At 44.7% G+C, this 24,155-nt stretch overlaps 1 protein-coding gene across 1 annotated transcript in view; it reads left to right on the top strand.

Annotated features, from left to right (window-relative positions):
- Positions 1-24,155, top strand: part of ADAMTS17 (ADAM metallopeptidase with thrombospondin type 1 motif 17) — a 353,798-nt gene that overhangs the window by 256,481 nt on the left and 73,162 nt on the right. The window contains 2 exon segments of the mRNA XM_034667944.1: positions 12,372-12,452; positions 21,316-21,473. Of these exon segments, the coding sequence (XP_034523835.1) occupies positions 12,372-12,452; positions 21,316-21,473 (239 nt within the window).

The raw sequence follows: 24,155 nt of genomic DNA, 5'->3' as shown, positions 1-24,155 counted from the left end.
CCCCCCGCCCCGCGCCCCCATGAGGACTGAGCAGAGCAGGGACCACAGGCAGGCTGTTGGGGCGAGCCAGTGTTGCCATTCCCCACAGCAATGGGAAGTGTCTGGAAGGAATCACACTGGAGGACCACACCCCAGTTGGTTAAAGTCATCCTGCCTGGGAATCAGGATCAGCGCACACTAAGTGAGACAACTGCCCTCAGACCGAACTGTGTTTACATCTGTGGAGTCTCCCGAAGCATCAAGTAGAACTTGAATTTTAAAGCTTTTGAAGCTGGATCTATAGTAACAACACCCAGGCATTTGCTGTCAAGATGGACAGACGCTGCTAAACTTGCCATCCAAGATGGCCGCTTGAACAACAAGTGCTTCCTCTCTTACCAACCTCACCATAAAATGAATGAAAAGGAACTTACTAAGGGATGCCTGGGTGGCTCAGTTGGTTGAGTGTCCGACTCTTGATCTTGGCTCAGATCTTCAGTTGTGAGGTCAAGCCCCACGTTGGGCTCCACACTGAGTGTGGAGCCTACTTTTTAAAAAAAAAAGGGAAAAAAAGGAACTTATGAAGAGGTTTGAGGGGAACAAGGACATCTCATATGTACATGAATTGGAATAAATAGACTTGTATTTGCCACAATAAACAAACAAGACACCATACAAAAGCCCCCCCCAGATCTCAGTGACTTAGCACAAAAGTTTATTTCTTTGCTCATGCTGCACGTTCAACATGGATGGTAGGCGGGTCTGCATATTTGAGCCACTTATGGACCTGTGCTGACAGATTTTGTTCAGATGCTGACCAATCACCTTGCAGAAAAAATGGAACATAGCAAAGCAGGTCCTGATTCTCTTAAAGCTCCTATGTGCACATTATTTTCACTCACATTTTAAGGATCAAAATAGGTCACATGGTCACACAGTTTAAGAGTGCAGGGAAATGCATCCCTATCATGGTGGCCAGCGCCACAACACAGCACATGGAGAAAACATTTTGCTGTTTCAGTTGTCAGCACCCAACAACGGCTCCCTGTCCCCTAGCTGAAAGCCAGTCCTGATGGTCAGCAAATTCCACTCAGATTCACAGAGACAGCCCATCTGTGGATCCTTCTTGTGAGAGTCTGCAACACAAATGGGAGAGACTAAGGTAACCTGAAAAGATGACCCATGAGAAAAACAAGATCACTCAAGTAATAGAAGTGCAAAGTCTCTACCAACTAGTCTTAAAAAGATTTGAGATGCAACAGTATCCATAAAACTAGTACGGAACAAGAAGAAACCATCAGAAAACAAAAAGATCTCAAAAGTTTGACTCTCAAATTAAAGACATGTGATAAAGGGCACCAAAAAGAAATGACAAATGACAGAAAAAAATGTTCGCAAAAAGTCTAGTAAGTAAAGAGTTCGAGTTCAAAACACATTAAGTATATGTTAATAGGTACTGAGATAGCCCTTTAAAATTCCTGCTGATCAATTACATAAAAATAAAAAGCCAGTAGAAAAATGGGCAGTGCTTCTCAGCCAGGCAGTTACCTGAAAAGGAACTTCAAATGGCTAATCAATATGTAATAAGATGCCAAGCCACATTGGTAGTGAGAGAAATGAAACTTAAATCTCCCACATAATATTTTTTTCACCTATTGAATTAGCCAGTGTTAAGAAGATAGCTAATTTCAAGTATTTAGAAGCCTATGAATAAACAGGCAACCTCATAAAAGGTTGGTTGGCTTATATATTAGTCAAGCAGTTATGGAGGGCAATTGAGCTATCCATGTAACATTTCAGCTCATGTATATTTGACCCAGCAATTCTCAAAGCTGATCAGGCAGGACATTGTATATGTGCACAATGATACATGTGCAAAGCTGTTCATTACAGTTACTATTTCTTTAATTATCTTCATTGAAATATATTCCACATACCATGAAATTCACCCCTTTAAAATGGTCAATTCAGTGGGCACTTAGTACATGTACATAGTTGTGCAACCGTCACCACAATCATCCTAAAAAGAAATCCCACACTCACCTGCAGTCATTCCCCATCTCCCTCCTACCCCAGCCCTCAGCATCCAGTCTCTAGGTCTGTTTCTCTGTTCTGAACATTTCATACAAATGGCACATACAATATGTGGTCTTTTGTGACTGGCTTCTTTAGCATAATGTTTTCAAGGTCCCAACATATTGTGGCATGTATCAGTGGCTTCATTCCTTTTGTTGCTGAATAATATTCCATTATATGGTTATACTACATTTTTTCAAATGCATTCATCGTTTGATGGGTATCTGAGTTGTTTCCACCTTTTTTTTTTTTTTAGCTATTATGGATAATGCTGGTGTGAACATTTGTATGTAAGTTTCTGCGTGGACATGTGTTTTCATTCTTCTTGGCTATATACCTAGGAACGGAATGGGTCCGTCCTATGGTCATTTTGTTTAATTTTGGAGGGGAACTGCCAAACTCTTCTCCAAAGTGCCTGTAACATTTTACATTCCAGCTAGTAATGAACGAGAGTTCCATTTGCTCCACATTCATTACAGGACTTCTTCTTGTCTATTGTTTTGGTTATAAGCATCCTAGTGGGTGTGAAGTAGTATCTGATGGCGGTTTTGATTTGCATTTCCCTAATGACTGATGATGTTGAGCATCTTTCCATGTGCCTACTGCCCATTCATATATCTTCTTTGGAGAAATGTCTATTAAAATCCTTTGCCTATTTTTGTACTGGATTATTTGTCACTTTATTATTGAATTACAAACTTTCTTTATATATCCTAGATATCTTATCAAAATGATTTGTAAATATTTTCTTCCAGTGTATGGGTTTGCTTTTCACTTTCTTGATGGTGTCCTTGGAAGCACAAAGTTTTAAATTTTAATATAACCTACTTTTAATATAATCTTTTTAATATAATCTACTTTTAATATAATCTTTTTAATATAATCTACTTTTTTGGTAACAAAACAATGCTTGTGCTTTTGCTGTCATGTCTAAGAAACCATTCCTTAACTCAAGGTCATAAAAATTTACTCCTATGTTTTCTTCAAGAGTTTCATAGTTTTAGCTCTTAGGTTTAGGTCTATGATCCATTTTAGGATAGGTTTTTTTTTTGGTCTGGTTTGAGATAGGAGTCCACCTTCATTCCTTTGCATATGGATATCGAATTATCCCAACACTGTGGAAAAGACTATTCTTTCTCCATTTCATATTCATGGCACCTTTGCTTTTAGAAAGTCAATTAAGGATTCATTTATAAATTCTCAATTATATTCCATTAATAAACATGTCTGTCTTGGGGTGGGTGGGTGGCTCAGTTTGTTGAGCATCCAACTCTTGATTTCAGCTCAGGTCATGGTCTCAGGGTCATGAGACTGAGCTCTGCATTGGGCTCCACACTTAGCATGGCGTCTGCTTGTCCCTCTCCCTCTGCTTCTCCTCTTTCTCTCTCTCTCTCTCTCAAATAAATACATAAATAATTTCTTTAAAAAGATGTCTGTCTTTATGCCATTGCCACATTGTCCTCATTATATAGCTGGCTAGAAAACGTTTAAATAAGTGTCAGTTCTCCAACTTTGTTCCTTTTAAATATTGTTTTGTCTATTCTGGGCCCCTTTCATTTCCATATGAATTTCAGGATCAGCTTGTCATTTTTGGCAAACAACAAAAACAAAAAGCTGGAATATTTATATAGGCCATGTTGAAGCTGTAAATCAGTTAGTGAAGTATTCCCACTTTAACATTAAATCTTTTAATCCATGAATATGGAGTGTCTTTCCATTTATTTAGATCTTCTTTAATATCTTTCAACAGCGTTTTGTAGTTTTTGGTGTAGAAATCTTGCACATCTTTTGTGAAGGTTATTACTAAGTATTCTTTTTGATGCTATTTAATTCAAGTTTTCTTAATTTCATTTTGAACTGTCCAACCCTAATGCCTAGAAATGCAGTTGATTTTTGTATATTGATCTCATATCTTACAACCTTGCTGAACTTATTTTAATATTTTAGTGTGTTCCTTGGGATTTTTCTATATGTAAGATCTTGACATCTACAAATAGAGATGTTTTTACTTCTTCCTTTCTAATATGGATGCCTTTTAAAAATCTTTCTTGCCTGATCAACATGGAAAGAACTTCTAGTACAATGCTAAATGAAAGTACCAAGAGGGGACAGCCTTGTCTTCTTCCTGATTTTAGGGGGAAAGCATTGAAGTATTTCACCATTAAGTCTGCTGTTAGCTGTGGGTTTTTTATAAGTGCTGTTTATCAGGTTGATGCAGTTCCCTTGTATTTTTAGTTTGTTGAGTGTTTTTATCATGAAAGGGTGTAAAATTTTATCAGATACTTTCTCTGAAATTATTAAAATGATCTTGTGGTTTTGTTTTTTATATAGATTACATTGATTCGTTTTTACATGTTAAACTAACCTTGAACTCCTGGGATAATCTTATTTGATCATGGTATATAATCCTTTTTATACGTTGCTGGATTAGGTTGCTACTATTTTATTAGTTTTGTGTGCATATTCATACACAAGATAGCACTGTTTCTAACAGCAGAAAATTTGAAACAACCTAAATGTACATCAGTAAGGGAGTAATTATGTAAACTACAATTTAAATGAAAAATTAAGTAGAGCTACACACACTCACATGGATAGATCTTCCAAGATAAATCATGTTTAAAAAAAGTATAATTTAGTACGATATTTAGTCATAATGTTTCTCCTAATGCTTATGTAAAATATAGACAAATATAAATATTTTTAATTTTCATGGATATATGTGTATAAATAGTAAAATATCTGAATGAATATACACTAGACTGATAGTGGCAGTTCCCACAGGGAGGGGAGTGGCATTAAGAGATTTACGTATATTATAAAATCCTTATGAGAAAATATACACGTGTGTTTGTATAAATTTAAAATACATAAATTTTTACAAAAATAAAAATTAATTCACTGATACACATAAACCTGTGTCCTAACAATTAAAAGTCCTGCTAGCCTATGAAGCTGTCCTATTCTTCCTTATTACACAAGCTTACTACAAGCAGCTGGTACAATTAGAACTTGTGTCACTTAAAAATTAGTAATTTAGAAAGAAAATCGGAACAGGGTCTATCACCATAATAGGGAAGAGATAAAAGATGAGAGAACAAGTGAATGAAAAAAATACCAGCAAAATATTGCCAAGGAGAAGATGAAAATTGTGACCAAATGTTACTGCCATAAATTCCAAAAACTGATTAAACAATAGCCTCCATAAAACAAGAACTCATAGCTAAGATATAAGACATCAGTGAAGATACAGTGAAGCAACAGAGGGAGATGAAATACGACATGGCAGAGCTAAGGAAAGATGTCAAGGAAGAACCTGAATCCATCACAGAAACCAAGTCCACGTGGAAGCAAAGGAAAGTAACATTGATGAGAACACAAGAAGAAGCATGGAGGACAGGACTGAGAAAAATGAGCAGAGCAAAATGGAAATAACAATGAATCAAAAGGATAAGACGTCAAATGAACACAATGGCAGAAAAAGAAAATCCAGCATAATTTGGTGTCCCCGAAGAAGAAAACCAAACAAATAGATTATATATATATATATATATATATNAGCTTAATAGTTATCAGATTTTAAAGGTAAGACTCTTATAAGTATTCGATCCAAATTTTAGGTAACCTAATAAAGACATCAGCTTGGCCTCAGTCTTCTCCTCACTGACATTCAATGGAGCAACTCGTAACAGTGGCCTCAGAGAAAGAAAGTGTGAGCCAAGAATTTTATACCCATCAAACTGACATTCAAGTATAAGAACGACAAACAATAATTTTTTACTATATTGCATTTCAGAAAATATAATTCCTACAAGCCCATCTCATAGAGCACAAACGTGAGGCAAATAAGAATTTATTGAAGAAACTGGCAGAGGGACACAATGAATACTAAACTTTCAGACTAAAGACTAAAACAGCTGCATGAATTATCTTAGCAAAAGATAAATGTTATACATGAGTACAATGTAGGATTCATACAATTAAAGTTGAAAGTAAGATGGAAGAATGTGAGGCACAGTGTAATTATGCTGATTTCCTCATCTTTTAATATCCAGGGATTAAAAAACTTCACTTACCAGCTGACAAACCATATAATAGAAATATAAATTCAATTAAAGGTTTACAGAAAAGCGTCAGGATAAAAAAGAAATAACAGTTAACTGAACTGTATTGGTGAAGGAAAAACCAAGCTAAGATTAATTAACCCACCCACCATATTAGCCATGACCAGTGTGATTACAGTTCAAATGCCCTGAAGTCTTTGTGTTGTTTGGGAAAAAAAACAATATGATGATCTCAGTACATGCAAAGAGGCACTTCATTATTTTTTTTAATATTTTTTTATTATGTTAGTCACCATACAATATGTCCCTGGTTTCTGATATAAAGTTCGATGATTCATTAGTTGCGTATAACACCCAGTGCACCATGAAATTCGTGCCCTCCTTACTACCCATCACCAACCTATCCCATTCCCCACCTCCTTCCCCTCTGTAGCCGAAAGTTTGTTTCTCAGAGTCCATAGTCTCTCATGCTTCATTCCCCCTTCTGATTACCCCCCCTTTCTTTATCCCTTTCTTCTCCTACCGATCTTCCTAGTTCTTATGTTCCATAGATGAGAGAAACCATATGATAATTGTCTTTCTCTGCTTGACTTATTTCACTTAGCATTATCTCCTCCAGTGCCGTCCATGTTGCAGCAAATGTTGAGAAATTGTTCTTTTTGATAGCTGAATAATATTCCACTGTATATATGGACCACAACTGCTTAATCCAGTAGTCTGTTGAAGGGCATCTCGGCTCCATCCATGATTTAGCTATTGTGGACAGAGCTGCTATGAACATTGGGGTGCATATGGCCCTTCTCTTCACTACGTCTGTATCTTTGGGGTAAACACCCAGTAGTGCAATGGCTGGGTCATAGGGTAGCTCAATTTTTAACTTTTTAAGGGACCTCCACACTGTTTTCCAGAGTGGCTGTACCAACTTGCATTCCCACCAACAATGTAGGAGGGATCCCCTTTCTCCACATCCTCTCCAACAATTGTTGTTTCTTGCCTTGTCTATCTTTGCCATTCTAACTGGCGTAAGGTGGTATCTCAGTGTGGTTTTGATTTGAATTTCCCTGATGGCTAATGATTTTGAACATTTTTTCATGTGTCTGTTAGCCATTTGTATGTCTTCATTGGAAAAGTGTCTGTTCATATCTTCTGCCCATTTTATGATTTGTTTATTTGTTTCTCGTGTATTGAGTTTGAGAAGTTCTTTGAAGATCTTGGATACCAGTCTTTTATCTGTAGTATCATTTGCAAATATCTTCTCCCATTCCGTGGGCTGCCTCTTAGTTTTTTTGACTGTTTCCTTGGCTGTGCAGAAGCTCTTTATCCTGATAAAGTCCCATAAGTTCATTTTATCTTTTATTTCTCTTGCCTTTGGAGATGTGTCGTGAAAAAGGTTGCTCTGGCCGATGTCATAGAAGTTGTTGCCTATGTTCTCCTCTAGAATTTTGATGGATTCCTGTCTCACATTGAGGTCTTTCATCCATTTGGAGTTTATTTTTGTGTATGGTGTGAGAGAGTGGTCAAGTTTCATTCTTTTGCATGTAGCTGTCCAATTTTCCCAGCACCATTTATTGAAGAGACTGTCTTTTTTCCACTGGATGTTTTTTCCTGCTTTGTCACTGATTAGTTGCCCAAAGAGCCGAGAGTCCATTTCTGGGTTCTCTATTCTGTTCCATTGGTCTATGTGTCTGTTTTTGTGCCAGTACCATGCTGTCTTTGTGATCACAGCTTTGTAGTACAGCTCGAAATCCGGCATTGTGATGCCCCCAGCTTTGTTTTTCCTTTTCAACAGTTCCTTGGAGATTCGGGGCCTTTTCTGGTTCCATACAAATTTAAGGACTATTTGTTCCAGTTCTTTGAAAAATGTCCTCGGTATTTTGATCGGGATAGCATTGAAAGTGTAGATTGCTCTGGGTAGTATGGACATTTTAACTATGTTAATTCTTCCAATCCATGAGCATGGAATATTTTTCCATCTTTTTATGTCTTCCTCAATATCTTTCAAAAGTGATCTATAGTTTCTAGGATATAGGTCCTTTACGTCTCTGGTTAAGTTAATTCCAAGGTAACGTATGGTTTTTGGTGTTATTGTAAATGGGATGGATTCCCTAATTTCTCTTTCTTCAGTCTCGTTATTCGTGTATAGAAATGCAACTGATTTCTGGGCATTGATTTTGTATCCTGCCACCTTACTGAATTGTTCTATAACTTCTAATAGTTTGGGAGTGGATTCCTTTGGGTTTTCCATATAGAGTATCATGTCATCTGCAAAGAGAGACAGTTTGACTTCTTCTTTGCCGATTTGGATACCTTTGATCCCTTTTTGTCTTCTGATTGCTGTTGCAAGGACTTCTAGTACTATGTTGAATAATAGTGGCGAGAGTGGGCATCCTTGTCGTGTTCCTGATCTTAAGGGAAAGGCTTCCAGCTTTTCCCCATTGAGAATAATGCTTGCAGTAGGCTTTTCATAGATGGCTTTTATGAGATTGAGAAAGTTACCCTCTATCCCTACTCTCTGAAGGGTTTTAATCAGGAAACATTGCTGTATTTTGTCAAATGCTTTTTCTGCATCTGTTGAGAGAATCATATGATTTTTGGCTTTTTCCTTCTGGATAAAATTTATGACACTGATAGTTTTGCCTGGGGTAGCAATTCTCATATAACACAGATTGGATTTTAGACTAAAGACTATAGTTAGAGATACAGAAGGGCACTATATTATTCTTAAAGGATGTATCCAACAAGTGGATATGACAATTATTAATATATATGCCCCCAACAGGGGAGCAGCAAGATACACAAGCCAACTCTTAACCAAAATAAAGAGACATATAGATAAGAACACAGTAATAGTAGGGGACCTCAACACCCCACTATCAGAAATAGACAGAACANAAATAGACAAAGCACATAAGCAGAAAATTGACAAACAAGCAAGAGCTTTGAATGCCATACTCAACGAGTTGGACCTCATAGACATATATGGAACACCACACCCCAGAACCAAAGAATACTCATTCTATTCTAATGCCCATGGAACATTCTCAAGAATAGATCATGCTCTGGGACACAAAACAGGTCTCAGCCAATACCAAAAGATTGAAATTATCCCCTGCATATTCTCAGACCACAACGCTCTGAAATTGGAACTCAACCACAAGGAAAAACCTGGAAGAAACTCAAACACTTGGAGGCTAAGAACCATCCTGCTCAAGAATGACTCGATAAACCAGGAAATCAAAAAACAAATTAAACAATTTATGGAGACCAACGAGAATGAATACACAACGGTCCAAAACCTATGGGATACTGCAAAGGCAGTCCTAAGGGGGAAATACATAGCCATCCAAGCCTCACTCAAAAGAATAGAAAAATCTAAAATGCAGTTTTTATATTCTCACCTCAAGAAGCTGGAACAGCAACAAGGGGCAGGCCTAATCCACGCACGAGAAAGCAGTTGATCAAGATTAGAGCAGAAATCAATGAATTAGAAACTAGGAGTACAGTAGAGCAGATCAACAGAACTAGAAGCTGGTTCTTTGAAAGAATAAATAAAATTGACAGACCACTGGCAAGACTTATCCAAAAGAATAGAGAAAGGACCCAAATTAATAAAATTATGAATGAAAAGGGAGAGGTCACAACCAACACCAATGAAACTGGAAGGATTATTAGAAACTTTTATCAACAGCTTTATGCCAATAAACTAAGCAATCTGGAAGAGATGGAGGACTTCCTGGAAACCTATAAACTACCAAGACTGAAACAGGAAGAAATTGATTTTTTAAACAGGCCAATTAATTATGAAGAGATTGAGTCAGTGAACAACCTTCCAAAAAACAAAACTCCAGGCCTAGACGATTTTCCTGGGGAATTCTACCAAACATTCAAAGAAGAAATAACACCTATTCTCCTAAAGCTATTTCAAAAAATAGAAACAGAAGGAAAGCTACCAAACTCATTCTATGAGGCCAATATTACCTTGATCCCCAAACCAGGCAAAGACCCCATCAAAAAGGAGAATTACAGACCGATTTCCCTAATGAATATGGATGCCAAAATTCTCAACAAGATCCTAGCTAATAGAGTCCCACAGTACATTAAAAGGATTATCCATCATGACCAAGTGGGATTCATCCCTGGGATGCAAGGGTGGTTCAATATTCGCAAAGAAGCACTTCAGTAACTTCAATATCTCTTCATTAACAAAAGCTGTTACCTACGATAAGAGGGAACTTCCTTAACCTGATAATTGATATCTGTCACATTATCACAGCAGACATCATATTCAATGGGAAAACTTTGGAGGCGTCCCTGGGAACATCATGAATAAGGCAAGGATATTGCAATCTCTCATTGCGTACAACATGCTTTTGTAAGTTCCAACCAGAACAGTGAAAGGAGAAAAAATTAAAGCCATAACGATTAGAAAGGAAGAAACAAAACTGTCATATGAGCAGATGTTTCCATTAGCTTTATAGGAACCCAGCCAAAATATACAAATTATTATAAATAATTAGAATGTTAGAAAGGTAGCTAAGTAAGTATAGGATATATCTTATTAGAGACACATACTTTCTATAGCCTTTTGTAACTTGAATTTTATACCTTGGGCACATACCGCCTAGCAAAACTCCAATTATTTTAAAGTTGTCCCTGATCTTTTAAAACTCCATACAATATCCTTTTCGTGTAAAATGATGTATATATTTTTATATGCGTTAATAGACGCTGAAAAAACTAGTCACCAAAATTTTGCTTTTTTAGGGATAATTTCTGTAGAGCAACGTCGTACAGGTTCATTTTGGTTTTTTCCCGTTCTGTGGTTTGAATTATCATGTACTATTTTTCCAATAAAAATATGGCTAGTTTTACTGTGAGAAAATGAGGAAATAAACCAACCTCTCAAAAATAGATATTTCCACAATCTCTACATAGCTGGGCTTAGAGATCTCTCCTGTTTAATGCTCCCCTGCTGACTGTGATGATCCCATTTAGGATTGTAATCTAATTTGGGATCATCATCTCAATTGCTGAAGCAAACACATATAACCCTTGTCTAAAACCCAAATGAAAATCAAAACAAAATGATTACCAGCCTGCATTTCAAAATCTCACCCTAGTGCTGGGCTCATTTATTGACCCAGTTAACCAGGCAGCAGCCAGTGGCTGACCTCCTGCCCGGCAGCCTCAGTCATACCCTCCCTGAATCCTCATTATCCCCCCACTGTCTGGGTACATGTGGGGTTGGAGGATGGGTAGAGGAAGGCCCCAGGCCTCTGAGGGCCTCCCATTATAGTTGGAAATACTCAAGGAGATAGACAAAAGCATGGGCTGGGAGAGTTGCAGAGATCCCCAGAATCAGCAGAAGCAGGAAACGGCGAACAGTGTGTTAAGGAGTGGTTCTGTCCCTGGGCAAGGAGTTTAGCTTCTGCTGTCATTCCATGGATTCGGGGACAGCTCAGAGTACAGCAAAGCCCAAAGCAACCTCCGGCAGATGGAGTGACCAGGGGCACGCTGCCTGTGTGCCCCACAGAGGGGCTGTTCCCACAGGATTCCAGGCTGTCTCAGTCTGCGAGGGCCACAGTCACCAAGTACCATAAACTGAGTGGCATGAACAACAGACCATTCCTGTCCCACGGCTCTGGAAGCTACAAGTCCAAGATCAAGGTGTAGGCAGGGTTGCTTCCTTTGGAATGCTGGAAGCAAGAATCTGCTTCGTGCCTCTCTGCTAGCTTCTGGGGGTTTGCTGGCCATCTTCCGTGTTGCTTCACTTGTAGAAGCATCACCCTGATCCTGCTTTCTGCTTCCATGGAGTTCTGTGTGCCTGTCTGCATCTGAATTCCCCCTTTTTGTAAGATGAAGTGCCCACCCTACTCCAGTGGGATCTCGTCTGAACGAATTATATCTGCAAAGACCCATTTTCCAAATCAGGTCACATTGTGAGATAGCGGGGATTAGGACTTCAACGTAAGAGTGGGGGGGCGGGGAGACACGGTTCAATTCTCCACACACACAGCAAGGGTGCTCTCTGGAATTTGGGCAGCCTGGAGGTTCTGGCCATAGAAGAACACTCCTTGTTCATTGACTTGATTTTTTAGAGCCAGACCAGCCTACAGGCTCTGAAATCCCCACAGGGATAGGCGGGGGAGGTGGATGTAGGGCAGATTTTGGGGGGGGGGNGGGGGGGGTTCTATGTGGGCCTCTGAAGGGGGGTGGAGGTGTGCTTCACCTTTCTGTTATCTGCCACCACAGGTTATATCGAAGCTGCCGTCATCCCAGCGGGAGCTCGGAGGATTCGCGTGGTGGAGGATAAACCTGCCCACAGTTTTCTGGGTAAAACACAAAGAATCTGAGTTGTGATTTATGTTCTAAGATTTGGATGAGCAGGCTGATTGTGTGGTCCGGCATCGTTCTCCCAGGCCATGGGTTTCCCACTCGTACCCGAGGTATAATGATAGAAGTAATCGCAGTGCACCGCACGATGCTGTTCTATTTGGCTGAAGTGCAGCCACCCCCAAGGTGAATGGGGCCTGAGGGGATTGGGAGGATCCTCCGGCTTTGGATGGGAGGGAAGGTGACAGAAGAGGGAAGGATGTGAGGAATTGGGATAGCGAAAGTCCCCCAAAGTAACCCCAGGAGAACCCGGAGCAGCCTTCGCCCACATAGCATGGGCACATTGCCCAGCTGTTGGTGGCTCTGGGGATGATTCCTTAGCTGGAAAAAAAAAAAAGAGGAATATCCCTAGATCTAATGGAAGCACAAAAGAACACTGGTTTTCACTAAGCGCTGTGTACCCCGGATTCCTAGTGGCCAATTCTATTGACTTCAGGCACAAATGCCTGTGTCTTCCTATGGAAGGTTGGGGTTCCATTCCAGATTGGTCTTCATTGCCTTCTACAGAATCATACTTCAAGCCCTAAGAATTGTTCAACTGAATCCCTTCTTAGGCACCAAAGTCCCTCTGGGTATAGCCTGAGCTTAACTGCCAGCCTCTCCATTGGCTCTTGCAAAGGTCTGCCTGGTACTTGGGTACTTGTGGGTTGAGCCCTAAGTGTTCTTTATGCTGCTTTGGGGACAAGCAGGGTACCCAGTGGCTGCCTCTACTCATAGTTCACGGGGCTGGACATGCTGTGAACCATGTCCTCCTGCCAGGCCTTCTGCTGTGTTCCTGTCTTGGATTGGATTTCAAACTGGAGGTGGCTGATCTCCTACCCAGGTACCCTTCTCCAGGGATTGCTCCTATCATAATCTCCTCAGTCTGTGTTGCAAGGTTCCGTTTCAGATTGACAAGAATATGTAAGACATGATCTCTCTCTCTCTCTCTCTCTCTCTCTCTGACTTCAAACTTAAGAATTAAGTTGTTTTGGCTGAAATGAAGTTACTCATGAAATGCTTTCCTTTCAACTTTTATCACTAAAATAATTACATCTTTGTCCACATTCCTGACTTTGTAGATATGGAAGGATCTCAGTCTTTCTTTGAAATGGCCCCTACTTGAGAAACTCAAAGTCTGGGGTGCCTGGGTGGCTCAGTCCCTTAAGCGTCTGCCTTCGGCTTGGGTCATGATCTCAGGGTCCTGGGATCAAACCCCGGGTCAGGATCTCTGCTCAGCGGAGAGTGTACTTCTCCCTCTCCCTTTGCCTCCTCCCCCTGCTCATGCTCACTCTCTTTCTCTCTCTCAAATAAATAAATAAAATCTTTTTTAAAAAGAAAGAAACTCAAAATCTGATTAGACAGACATAAAATAAACCCATAGTAGGCAAGTTTACAATGAAGACCACTGTCCTATAAGAACCGTTTGCAGACAGCGAGCTAATCTGCACACACGTGCCTTGGGGAGAGGCAGGAGTGGGGCTGGGAGCTCTTGTTCCTGAGTGCCCACACCAGGGTTCACCAGCAAGCAGCCCCCTGGGGTCCCTACTGTGTTCCAGGCAGCCCTGTCAACTCCTCTGCAGCTTTCTCTTCTGCCATCCACCCCACCTCCTTGAGGCCACGCTGCTCCTGCTGCCAGGGTAGGACCTTACCATCCCTTAGAGTGACACCCACATGGGTCTCATCAGCTGCTCCCCCCAGCATAGACATTGTCCCAGTCTAGCCCGGCCCCCTTCTCTGCAGTAGCCCAGCTGTCACTGCAGATAGAATGAAGCTTATACAAGCTTTCTAAAATAGCCTTGGGCTGCTCTTGGCAGCTTCTGCAGAGCGGTGGCCTTTTTTACTAAATTCCCAAAGAGCCCATCTCCTCTCTGCCCCCCTAAGAAAATTGGGTCAACCTCACCAGCATTTGCTTTTGGAAGCTTTTGTCACCCCCAAAAGTTACACTTTCCTACTGGTACATCAGCCCTCACCTACCTGGAAGAGACATTTCTGCTTCCTGGGGGGCACCAGGCCTTGGAGGGTGGCAGACATTGCCTTTGACATGATCTCAGTATCCCAGGAGCTGGTGCCATCCCAAGGTCAACTGATTGGTTCTTCTGTCAAAGCGCCAGCAGGTGCCCCTATAAGTGAGTCCCTTGCAGGGACTGGTCCTGGCTTCCCAGAATTCCCAACACCATTCCTGCCCCTGACCCAGCCCCAGATGTCCGTAGAAAGTAGGAACATCATCCGTACTTTCCTGCAGCAAGATAAGAAGGACAGAAGGATGTCAGAATCCTTTAGATTGCTCAACTTCTAATTCCTATAGTAAAAATGAACTTTTCCCTGGAACCCGTGTTAGGGCCATGTAACTAGTGAATGTTGCCCGTGGCAGGGGGACTAGCTTTCCTGGTGGTTCCCCTCAGCTCCTGTAGTCTGTGGGCCACACGTGCGGATGCCACGAATATTGACATTTGTGGCTCCCAGGCATTAAGCCCTGCCCCACTTTGCAGACTTGACTCCTCACCGCCCCCAAAAGCCCTGTAAAGTATTGCTTTGCCTATTTCACTGAGGAGGAGAGGCTCCAGGGGTTCAGGAGCCCGTCCAAACCCCTCATATCATCCGGGTCTGCGGCCGTTCACAAGCCTTCCAGAATTGCCCTGATGTGTTCGGTCATCACCAGACATCAGCAGAGGGGGACGTTTTTTCACCGGAGAACATGTGTTACACTTGCCCATGGCTTTTACTTCTTTGTGTGAACTTCAAAGAGGCAAACCTCCATCCCAAAGATATTGGTTCAGGATCTCAGGACAACTTCCCCAAGGGAGCTTGGAACCAGCTTTTGTCTTATCTTATTCATACGTTTTAATCCCAGGAGCCCAGGGCCTGGTGTGTAAGTGAGGGCAAATCCGAAGGTGGTCCACACTCGTTATGTTTCTAAAGTTAGTTCAAACAAGCCTTGTTTCCACTCGGCTCTGGGTGCTTTAGAAGTCAACCCAGTGTAACTTTGAATTACTCTCTCACATTTGCTGGGAGCCATTCCTGAAGAATTTCACCCCACCTACCTTCAGCCCACGCTGCCTGGCTCTCTGCTCCAAACCACCTGGCACAGGAAATGCCTCTGCAGTTTGCTTCCATAGCTAAGAACAGAGCTGGGAGAACTCTGAGTGGAAATAAAAGGAACTGACTGGATGCCAGGAGTAGAAGTAGGTTGACTGTGGGTCACGTCTTACAGTGGAATCCAAGAGGGAGAAAGACACAAAGAAGCCCAGCTTCTGCACAGCGCCACGCAAGAGGGGGGCCTGCGGATGGGGTTGGACCCCTTCCGTCTGCCTCCAGCCAGCTGGACGGAAGAGCTGTGCCCTCCCAGCAGGAATACCCCCTTCCCCCCACCCCTGCTCTTCAGAGTGGCTCAGGAGCTTTTCCCACAGTGCCTAGAAGTCCAGGGAAGATGTGTAGTTGTCCACAGGGTGGCAGAGGGGCCCAGGAGAGAAATTGACATTTGCCATGTGACCTTACATTCTGGACCATTCCTTCATGGAATGGTTTTGTTCTGCCACAGTAGCAAGAGGGAGCATGTGCCCACCCTCGTCCCTGCAAAAGTCTCTCTAGCTGCTGAGAGGCTCCTAATGGCTTCTAAGCCAAATACACAAAAGCAGGCACTGTTCTATTTTGGATGGTGGCTTAAAACATCCAGCCTCTGACCCAGACAGAACCAGCAAAAATTTCCTCCCCAGCAAATCACAACTTCAGACAGCACAGATCAAAATCAAGTCGCTCAGGATTTTCCTTTGTTCTTCACTTTATTATTTGCCTGTCAAATCAAAGCCTGTGTAATCCTTTCAATAGCCCCTGTTGAATTTCTAGGCCTAAAAATCCTAATTTCAAATGCAAACTAACTCAACCTGCTTACAGATACAGGGGGCTTGCCTAGACCTGTGATGCTGCAGGATTGAGAGGGACAGGAACCTGTAGGGCCCGAATCTTAACTGAACTCTGGGGCCTTCTTTCGAAGAAGAATGCAGCATTATGTACAGGCATTGGAAAGGACTCCTGCAAGGGGCCTGGGAGCTTCTGCCCCACCAGCTCTCGCAAACCCTGCTGAGGGAAGCTCGCTTGGGGTGGAGGCTGATTCAGGTGGGCCAGGGGCTGATGTGCGTTCCCACTGTCTGGAGCTGACATGGCCCCACAACTTGGGTTTCTCCCTGGACTCCACACTGAACCTACGTATTCGCTCCTAATAATGATCTTGATGTTCCAGCAGATTCTCTGAGGCAGCTGTTCCCGCCCTTCTGAAGGAATCTCAGGGGCCAAATTCCCCTCTTAGCAGGAAGTCCAATGTCACCACTGGACCCCAGCACCTTGCACATTTTTGGCTCTTGCTGACTAGATTCCTCACCCAAAGTCAGTAGGTTTGAAGCAACCCCAGACTTCTAGGAATTGCTGAGCCCCTACATTTAACTCTGTGTTTTTCCTCCCATGGCAAAATTTGTCAAGGATTGACATCACGATCAAACTGTCCAGAAGAAGGGGTGCCAAGGTGCCGTTGTGGCCGCAGAGGTGGCCACAAGAAAAGCTTGGGCACGCAGAGTTTATTCTTTCTAGGGCCATGAGAGCCCCGCTGACACCCCCAAAGCTGTGATCGTGTGAGAGTTCCCGAGTCAGCAGCTCCAGACCAGGCCACCCAAAGCAAGGCCAGGCAATTTCTGAACTCATGGGGGCACCCCAGCAGCGGTGTGGGGCTTGGAGGAGCTCTGCATCCCCTGAGGTCACAGGGCTTGCTTGAAATCTACCATGCTGGGGGCATTTACACCTTGGGGAGCAGCAAGCCCTGTAAATCTGGACTTCTCTCCCTAGCGAGCTGCTTACCAGGGCTCCACCGTCTGACGTGTTTTTCCCCCATTTGGCCACTGACCTCGTTCTGGCCTAGCTGGCCAGCTGCAGCCTGCCACGCTCACATTCCCCCTCCCGCCTTCCTTGACCAATATTCACTCCTCCTAGGCCGCCTCCTGCAATGTCTCCTCTACCTGCCCCTCTCAGCACTTCCCCCTGCTGACAGGCATGACCCTGCCCTGGTGATCAGAGGCTGACACGCCCCAAGCCCCAGCTGGCTCTCCATCTGGCCCCTGGGTCAGCCACAGCGGGTGCCTCTGCTGGCAGAAGCAGGGCTCCCCAGGCTGGCCCCCACACCTCCATGCGCTGTTTCTGTGGATGGTTTTATAATCATCTCCAGGTGTGCCCTCCTGCACTTTTTCCAGTCCTTCCCAGTCTTGGCCCCCCAGATGTTTGACTTTTGGCATGGAGGCAGGGTAGCTTTCAGTGTGTAACTCACTAAGGCGCTCGAAAGCACCTTACACAAAGGACCGAGGAAATGCGCAAACGAGGCTGAGGGAGAAAGAGCCAACTCATCCTGGACCTTAGTGCCGGACAGGAGCAGAGGCGCAGGAGATAGTTTAAAGCCTACATAGAACAGGCCCGGCCTTCTAAATCTCGGGGTACAAAGCTTATGCCGCTAAGGATCTAAGGTGGTTTCTTGGAGTCCACACTAGTCATCGTCTTCTTTCCCAAGCTGCCCTGCCCCTAGATGATTAGTATGTCAAAACAAAACAAAACAACAGCAACAAAGAAACGACCTTCAAAAGACACATGTGAAAGCCAAACCCAGTTCTCAGTTGCTAAGCATCAGCTTCAGGCACTGCGGGATCCAGGGGCTTAAAATGACATCATGGGAAACTCCCTCTCTACCCTGGCTCCTCTGTCCTCTCTCAGTTGACTTTAATCTGGGGGCCTTTTCCCATGCACTGGTAATCCAGATTTACATGGAGTCTCATAGTCCTGCAGAAAGAAAGCTGCTCCTTCCGAGGTGAGTAGAAGTCTTGGAACTGACTCTCACTGTCCAGGGTTCGGTGATGGGCCCATATGTGGAACTGTGGTCAGAGGAAGAACATACCCGCAAAGGAAACTCTGGGTTGTTGTTACTTGAAGAAAGAGAGAGCGGTGCCAGGCAGCCAACACGCCATTCAGAACAGCCATAACATGAGAACAACGTCGGGGCCCCACTCTTAAACCCGAGGCCCCAGCCCAGGTGTGGCCATGAGTGCATGTGGGTGGCCAGTGACAAGGAGAGCAGCTGCCCCAGAGTGTAGGAAATGGGTTCTATGGGGTGGGCCGAGCATGGTGGTGGTCAGCATACAGCTCTAAAGAAACTCTTTCTGCCCATCTCTCTAACGCTCCAAGTTCCGGGTTGGGGAGGGGGTCTCATCATGCTCGAGTCTCCCATCTCGATAACAAGAACAGTGAAACCTCTCTCCTTCTCCACCCTTTAGAGCCACTCGTCATCTTGCCTCCTTTTCCCAGCCAGACTTCTAGGGGAAAAAATTGCTTCACCTCCCACCTGCTTCTCCACACAGAGCAGTGTTCACACGAAGAGTGATCACGGCCACAGTCCATGCCTGCCAGACACGCCCAGGCCACCTCTTCTCCCTGCTTTTCTTCCAGAAAGTCTTCCCCGTCTGCCCCCGTCCCTGCCCGCCACACACACACATCTGCGGGCCCTGAACTGGCTTCTGCCACAGAGCCTGTGAAGCTGTGCTGTGTTTATCTGTCTTCTCACCTGTCTCCCTTCCAAATGTTGAGCTCCCTGAGGGCAGGAGCTGTGTCCTCAACACCCAGCTAGGAGGCCCTGACTGGCCAGGGCCATGTGTCGGCTGCTCCCTGTGCTTCCCCAGCTCGTTCTGAGACCATTCCTCAAGGACTCTGGCCCCTCACTGTGTCTGTCTGCCACTCCCCACCAGCCTGCACTGATTTCTGAAACCGAATTTACGTGTGTGTGTGCAAGAAACAATTTTCCAAACCTACAGAGAAGTAGAAAGAACAGTCTTCCAGTTTTTGTTATATTTATAAGGGTATATAGAACGTGAGACCCTGAAGCAGTTGGAGCCTAGAATGTGTTTCTCTTGGAAAATAAGTATGACACTTAGCATTTTTGCATTTGTCGTAAGACTCTGGATAGAGGCTATAACCTAAAGAATATGGGAATTTAAATTGCCAGAGTGATGAGTGCTGAGCTCAGTGTGTTAAGTTCAGGTTGTCCACTCTTCATAGCTGTGTGACTTTAGGCAGGTAACTTAACCTCTCTGTGCCCCCATTTCCTCATCTGTGAAAAGGGGAAAATACTGCTTTACCTTGGAGAGTTGTTGGGAAGAGTAAGTGGGTAAAAGTACATGTAGGGGCTAAATCCAAGAACATGCCCCTTGAAAGGTGGCTGGTAGGTCGTGGCTGAGGAAGGGACAAAGGAACAGAGATTGTGAGTATTCTGACATTCTTACTTCTTTCTTGTAGCCAGGAAATTTCAGTATCAGGTAGAATTTCTTGAAGAGAACCATTCGATTCCAAGAGGTAGAGCCTTCTCTTTTCTCAGCTTTCCCTGGAGTCCTGTAACCCTCAACCACTTGCTCTGCACAACCACCCTGGATATGAAATCCCGACTAGAAGTCACTCTACTGGAAAGCACCCTTCCTGCTTCTTTCCTAGGTTCTCGTGGCAGATCCTAGAAGCAAGGAGTCCTGAGCATGCCTCTCCTCTGTGTGCACCAGGACAGCCTGGCGGGGCAGGAGCGAGCCCTGGGACCATAATGTCCTAGAGACGAGGAAGCAGGGGCCCAGCATCCCCCAGCTGCTGGTAGCCTGACCAGGTCCAACCAGGTTCTGACCCAGCCTTGGGGCTCATGGATTCAGGGCTAACAGAAACCCCTTTTTGGTTTCAGCTCTCATTATCCAAAATCAGTATTAAATGCCGGTGTTTTATTTCTGGCCTCGGGAAGCAGAGAAGGGGGTATGGGGTGGAACCTGATTTTGCTGACTGTGAGCATTTGGGGCATGGGGGGCGGGGGGGGGTGCTCCAGCTTCATTTGCAGAGAGGAAGGCATTGCACCCAGGGTGTCCTGGGAGTTTCATCTTTTAAGTGACAGAAGACTTGTTGTCAACCTGCTGTCATTTGCAACCTTCTCCCAAATCCCAGAGTACCTTTTCGTTCTTGTCTTTCCTAAATATCAAAACGAAACAAACAAACAAACAAAAAAGGATTTCACTGCAGAATGCCCTCATCGTGAGAACAACATGACTCCAAACCTAGGCAAGGGGACACAGGAAAGTCAGCACTCAGATAATCAATATATGGCTTGTATGGAAAACCAGATTTTTGCTCTGGCCGATCAGCAAACTTGATTTTGTTTCTTCCAACACATTCTGAGCCAGTGGAGTGTGAACCCGAGGACCACGGAGCCCCACCCTCGTGGCATTGTCTGAGCCCTACTGTCCCATCCATGGTCGGCTAAGGATCCCAGACTCTTGCCATTTAATAGAATAGTAACTATCCCTTGAAGGAGCCCCCACTTTACTAACGTGGGGCTCTCAAATCCTTAGGAGAAGCTGGATTAGGCTATAACTGTAAAAAGCCCCAGGTAGGTAACAGTCAAATGAATTGACGAGTTTCACTAAAGCAGCAAACCCCTCTCTGTAGCCCTGGACACATTAAAATAGAATTCATCCATCAGGCAGAAGACCCTTACCCTGGAAGTTTAGTAAAATGTGATTGGGCTGCGCTTGTCTCCATCCCCTGGTGTTCTATCTCAGAGGGTTCTTTGGGTCTTGAGCTGTTTGCCACCTATGAGCCAGACTTCTGTTCCCAACTTCCAGAAAGCTCACCTTCTATCACTGCAGACCTCCCTCCTTTCCCCTGTAGAGGTGTCGAGGGAGATCTCTGACCCACCCCTCAGGACACCCAGATTCCCCTGAAAAGGCAGACTAATGCCCCCTGATTCCATGATGTTTGCTTTTCTTTCTAGCTCTGAAAGATACCAATAAGAGATCCATCAACAGCGATTGGAAGATAGAGCTCCCTGGAGAGTACCAGATTGCGGGCACAACCGTGCGCTACGTTAGAAGGGGCCTATGGGAGAAGATTTCTGCCAAGGGACCAACCAAAATACCACTGCATCTGATGGTAACTTGCTGTGCTCTTGCCTTTGCCCCGGGCCTGAAGCTCCAAGGGTCCTGCCAGTTCCCTTCTTCTCTGGGGGCACTGGGGAGAGGAGCTCACCTGGTTCCTGGTGGGTTACCTGGACACCTGCTGCTCAAGCCTGTCTCTCTCTCTCTCTCCCTCTCCCTCTTCCTCTTATCTCATCCCTTTCACCACATGCCTGAGAATTTTCCCCTCCCCAGACTTTTCCCTGGCTATTCACTGGCAGAGCTCCCATCTTTTTCAAAAGGAACCGCCTCCAGGAAGGAAATGCTTGGCCATGTGACAGCCGGGGAAACTTGGCCCCCTGGAGCAGACAGCCCCACTCAGAGTCTCTGTTTTTATGTCAGATGGCACAGGTCCGCCCCACAGTTTGTGGATCCACACTGGAAACTACCTTTTGGAAATGAACTGTTGACTCCATTTCCAAACCAGTGTCACTCAGATTTTCCAGACTCGTCTCTGCACCAGGCATTCGGGAATCAGGAGAGGGAGAACCGGGTTTCACAGGATGAAGGACTCCCAGGGTAGTCTCATGGAACCCGAGCAGCCAGGCCGGGTTGCGGCCACCTCGTCTTACGTGTTGTCTTGGGTGGGGGAGGGAGGGACACCACGCAAATCACTTGAACATCGGTGATGTGTCCTTTAAAGAGTCCTAAGATATCCAGAGAAAGGAATCCCACTGTTTCCTTCTTAAGGCCCAGGAGTTACCATGGCTCATGTCTGATAGCTCATAATTATTGATTCCACATCTCGTTCCAAAGAACGGGTTCCATGGCTGTTTGTGCATCTGTAATCAAAGCACGTTTTGTCTCCTGTGCTTGCCAGAGTCTCTGCTTGGAAATTTTTTTTTTCTCCATTAATTTGTGGTCCCTGGCAACCTGTGGCCCTTCAAGGTTAGGTGACACCCAGAAGAGTCTCTGGCCACCTCAGGGAATCTCCTGAGGAGATTGGCTCTGCCCGTGAGCACCGGCGGCCGGGACAGGATAGCCCATGACAGCCCTGCCCCCGCCACAGCCTCGGACGAGAGAGCAAAGGGAACTGGTTTCCGTGCATGACTTCAGCCATCCAGAAACCTGTGGCTGCCACACTCAGCCCACTAAATCCACAGCGGATGTAGCCCCGCCCACACGTTTGATTTCTGGGACCCGTGGCCCATCCCTGAGCCACTGCCCTGTGATAAGATTATTTCCTAGCCTAAGGCATTAGAACAAATCCTCCTGTCCTGATTTAGAAGGGGTACAAGAGGAAGCATAAGACAGGATAAAAAAAAGATAAAACCAGGGGCGCCTGGGTGGCACGGCGGTTAAGCGTCTGCCTTCGGCTCAGGGCGTGATCCCGGCGTTATGGGATCGAGTCCCACATCAGGCTTCTCTGCTGTGAGCCTGCTTCTTCCTCTCCCACTCCCCCTGCTTGTGTTCCCTCTCTCGCTGGCTGTCTCTATCTCTGTCGGATAAATAAATAAAATCTTTAAAAAAAAAAAAAAAAAGATAAAACCAGGCAGCCGTGTCACCTGTTAGCGCGTGAATTTGCTTTGTCTAGCAAACCCTACAATGGACGTATTTCCCTCTCCTGCCCGAAGCTTTCATAAACTGTGAGTGAATTGTCAGCCCATTAAAGCAAACGCACAGCCCAGATTCATTCAGACCACGCCTGATAAACAAAACTCAGTGAAGTCCCAACCCTCTTTAATATTAATCAGTTTTTTCTCTTGAAATATGAGTAATTCAAGTTTTTAAATCTATAAGTGAGGAGTGCCCCTCTGCCTCTACATAGGAGTCTGTTGTCCGCAAACTGGGGTGCGTACATTGCTTGCAGTGTCAGGAGCACCCGCAGAGCCACGGGGACCTGCATTTGAAACCAATCACACACCAACACGCAAATTAGACGTGGCTGCAAAATTGCATGAAATTGGTTTCATATGGGTTCTTGATTCACCAGTCTTATTCCCATACTGAGATAATAAAGATCTTTTAAAGAGGGTTTGTTTTGTTTTTTTCTTTAACTGGAGGCATTTTTCCAAATGCATTACTGCAAGCCTGTTTCTTGGAGGAGTGGATGTTTTATGTGGTTCAGGCCGCTCTTAGCACCTCACCCCCACCTTGTAGCTCAAGCCCTTTGAGGGCTGGGACGTTCTCAGGGTCAGCATGGGGGCCTCCCCAGGTCAGGGAAGGTGGGGCACAGTCTGTCTGATGCTGCCTGGAGGGGCCTGGAAGTGAACTTGTTTGCTGCCTAGACCAAGGAGTGCCCACTGGTTCCAAGTCCAGCCTGAAGACCCGTCACCTCCAGTCAGGCTCCCCCCAGAGGGCTTGTTTTGCACCCTTACACGTGGAGAAATAAAGCTGGTAGAGCACCTCTGTCCTTACAGGGCTAGTACCCGATTTGCCAGACAAAGGGCAGGCCCATCCATCTGCTCACTCACCAGGATTTCAGACCCAAGCATCCCCACGCTGCAGGATGGCTCCCCACCCCCTCACTCTCAGCTTTAAGCCTTGAGCCAGGCTCCTGCCACCCTGTGGGCATTGCTGTCCTAGCTCCTGTGGCAGCAAGAAGCCTCAGACATCCCTGGACTCCTCAGCAGAAGTCCCCAAGTTTCCTGTGCGATGGGGCTCTGTTTGCCCTTGAGCCTGGCTTACACGGAGCGACGGCAGGTGCCGGGCGACTGGC

This window comes from Ailuropoda melanoleuca, chromosome 9 (assembly GCF_002007445.2).
Source record: "Ailuropoda melanoleuca isolate Jingjing chromosome 9, ASM200744v2, whole genome shotgun sequence".
Lineage (NCBI taxonomy): Eukaryota > Metazoa > Chordata > Mammalia > Carnivora > Ursidae > Ailuropoda > Ailuropoda melanoleuca.
The sequence above is the reverse complement of the archived record's forward strand: the minus strand, read 5'-3'. Positions and strand labels throughout refer to the sequence as shown.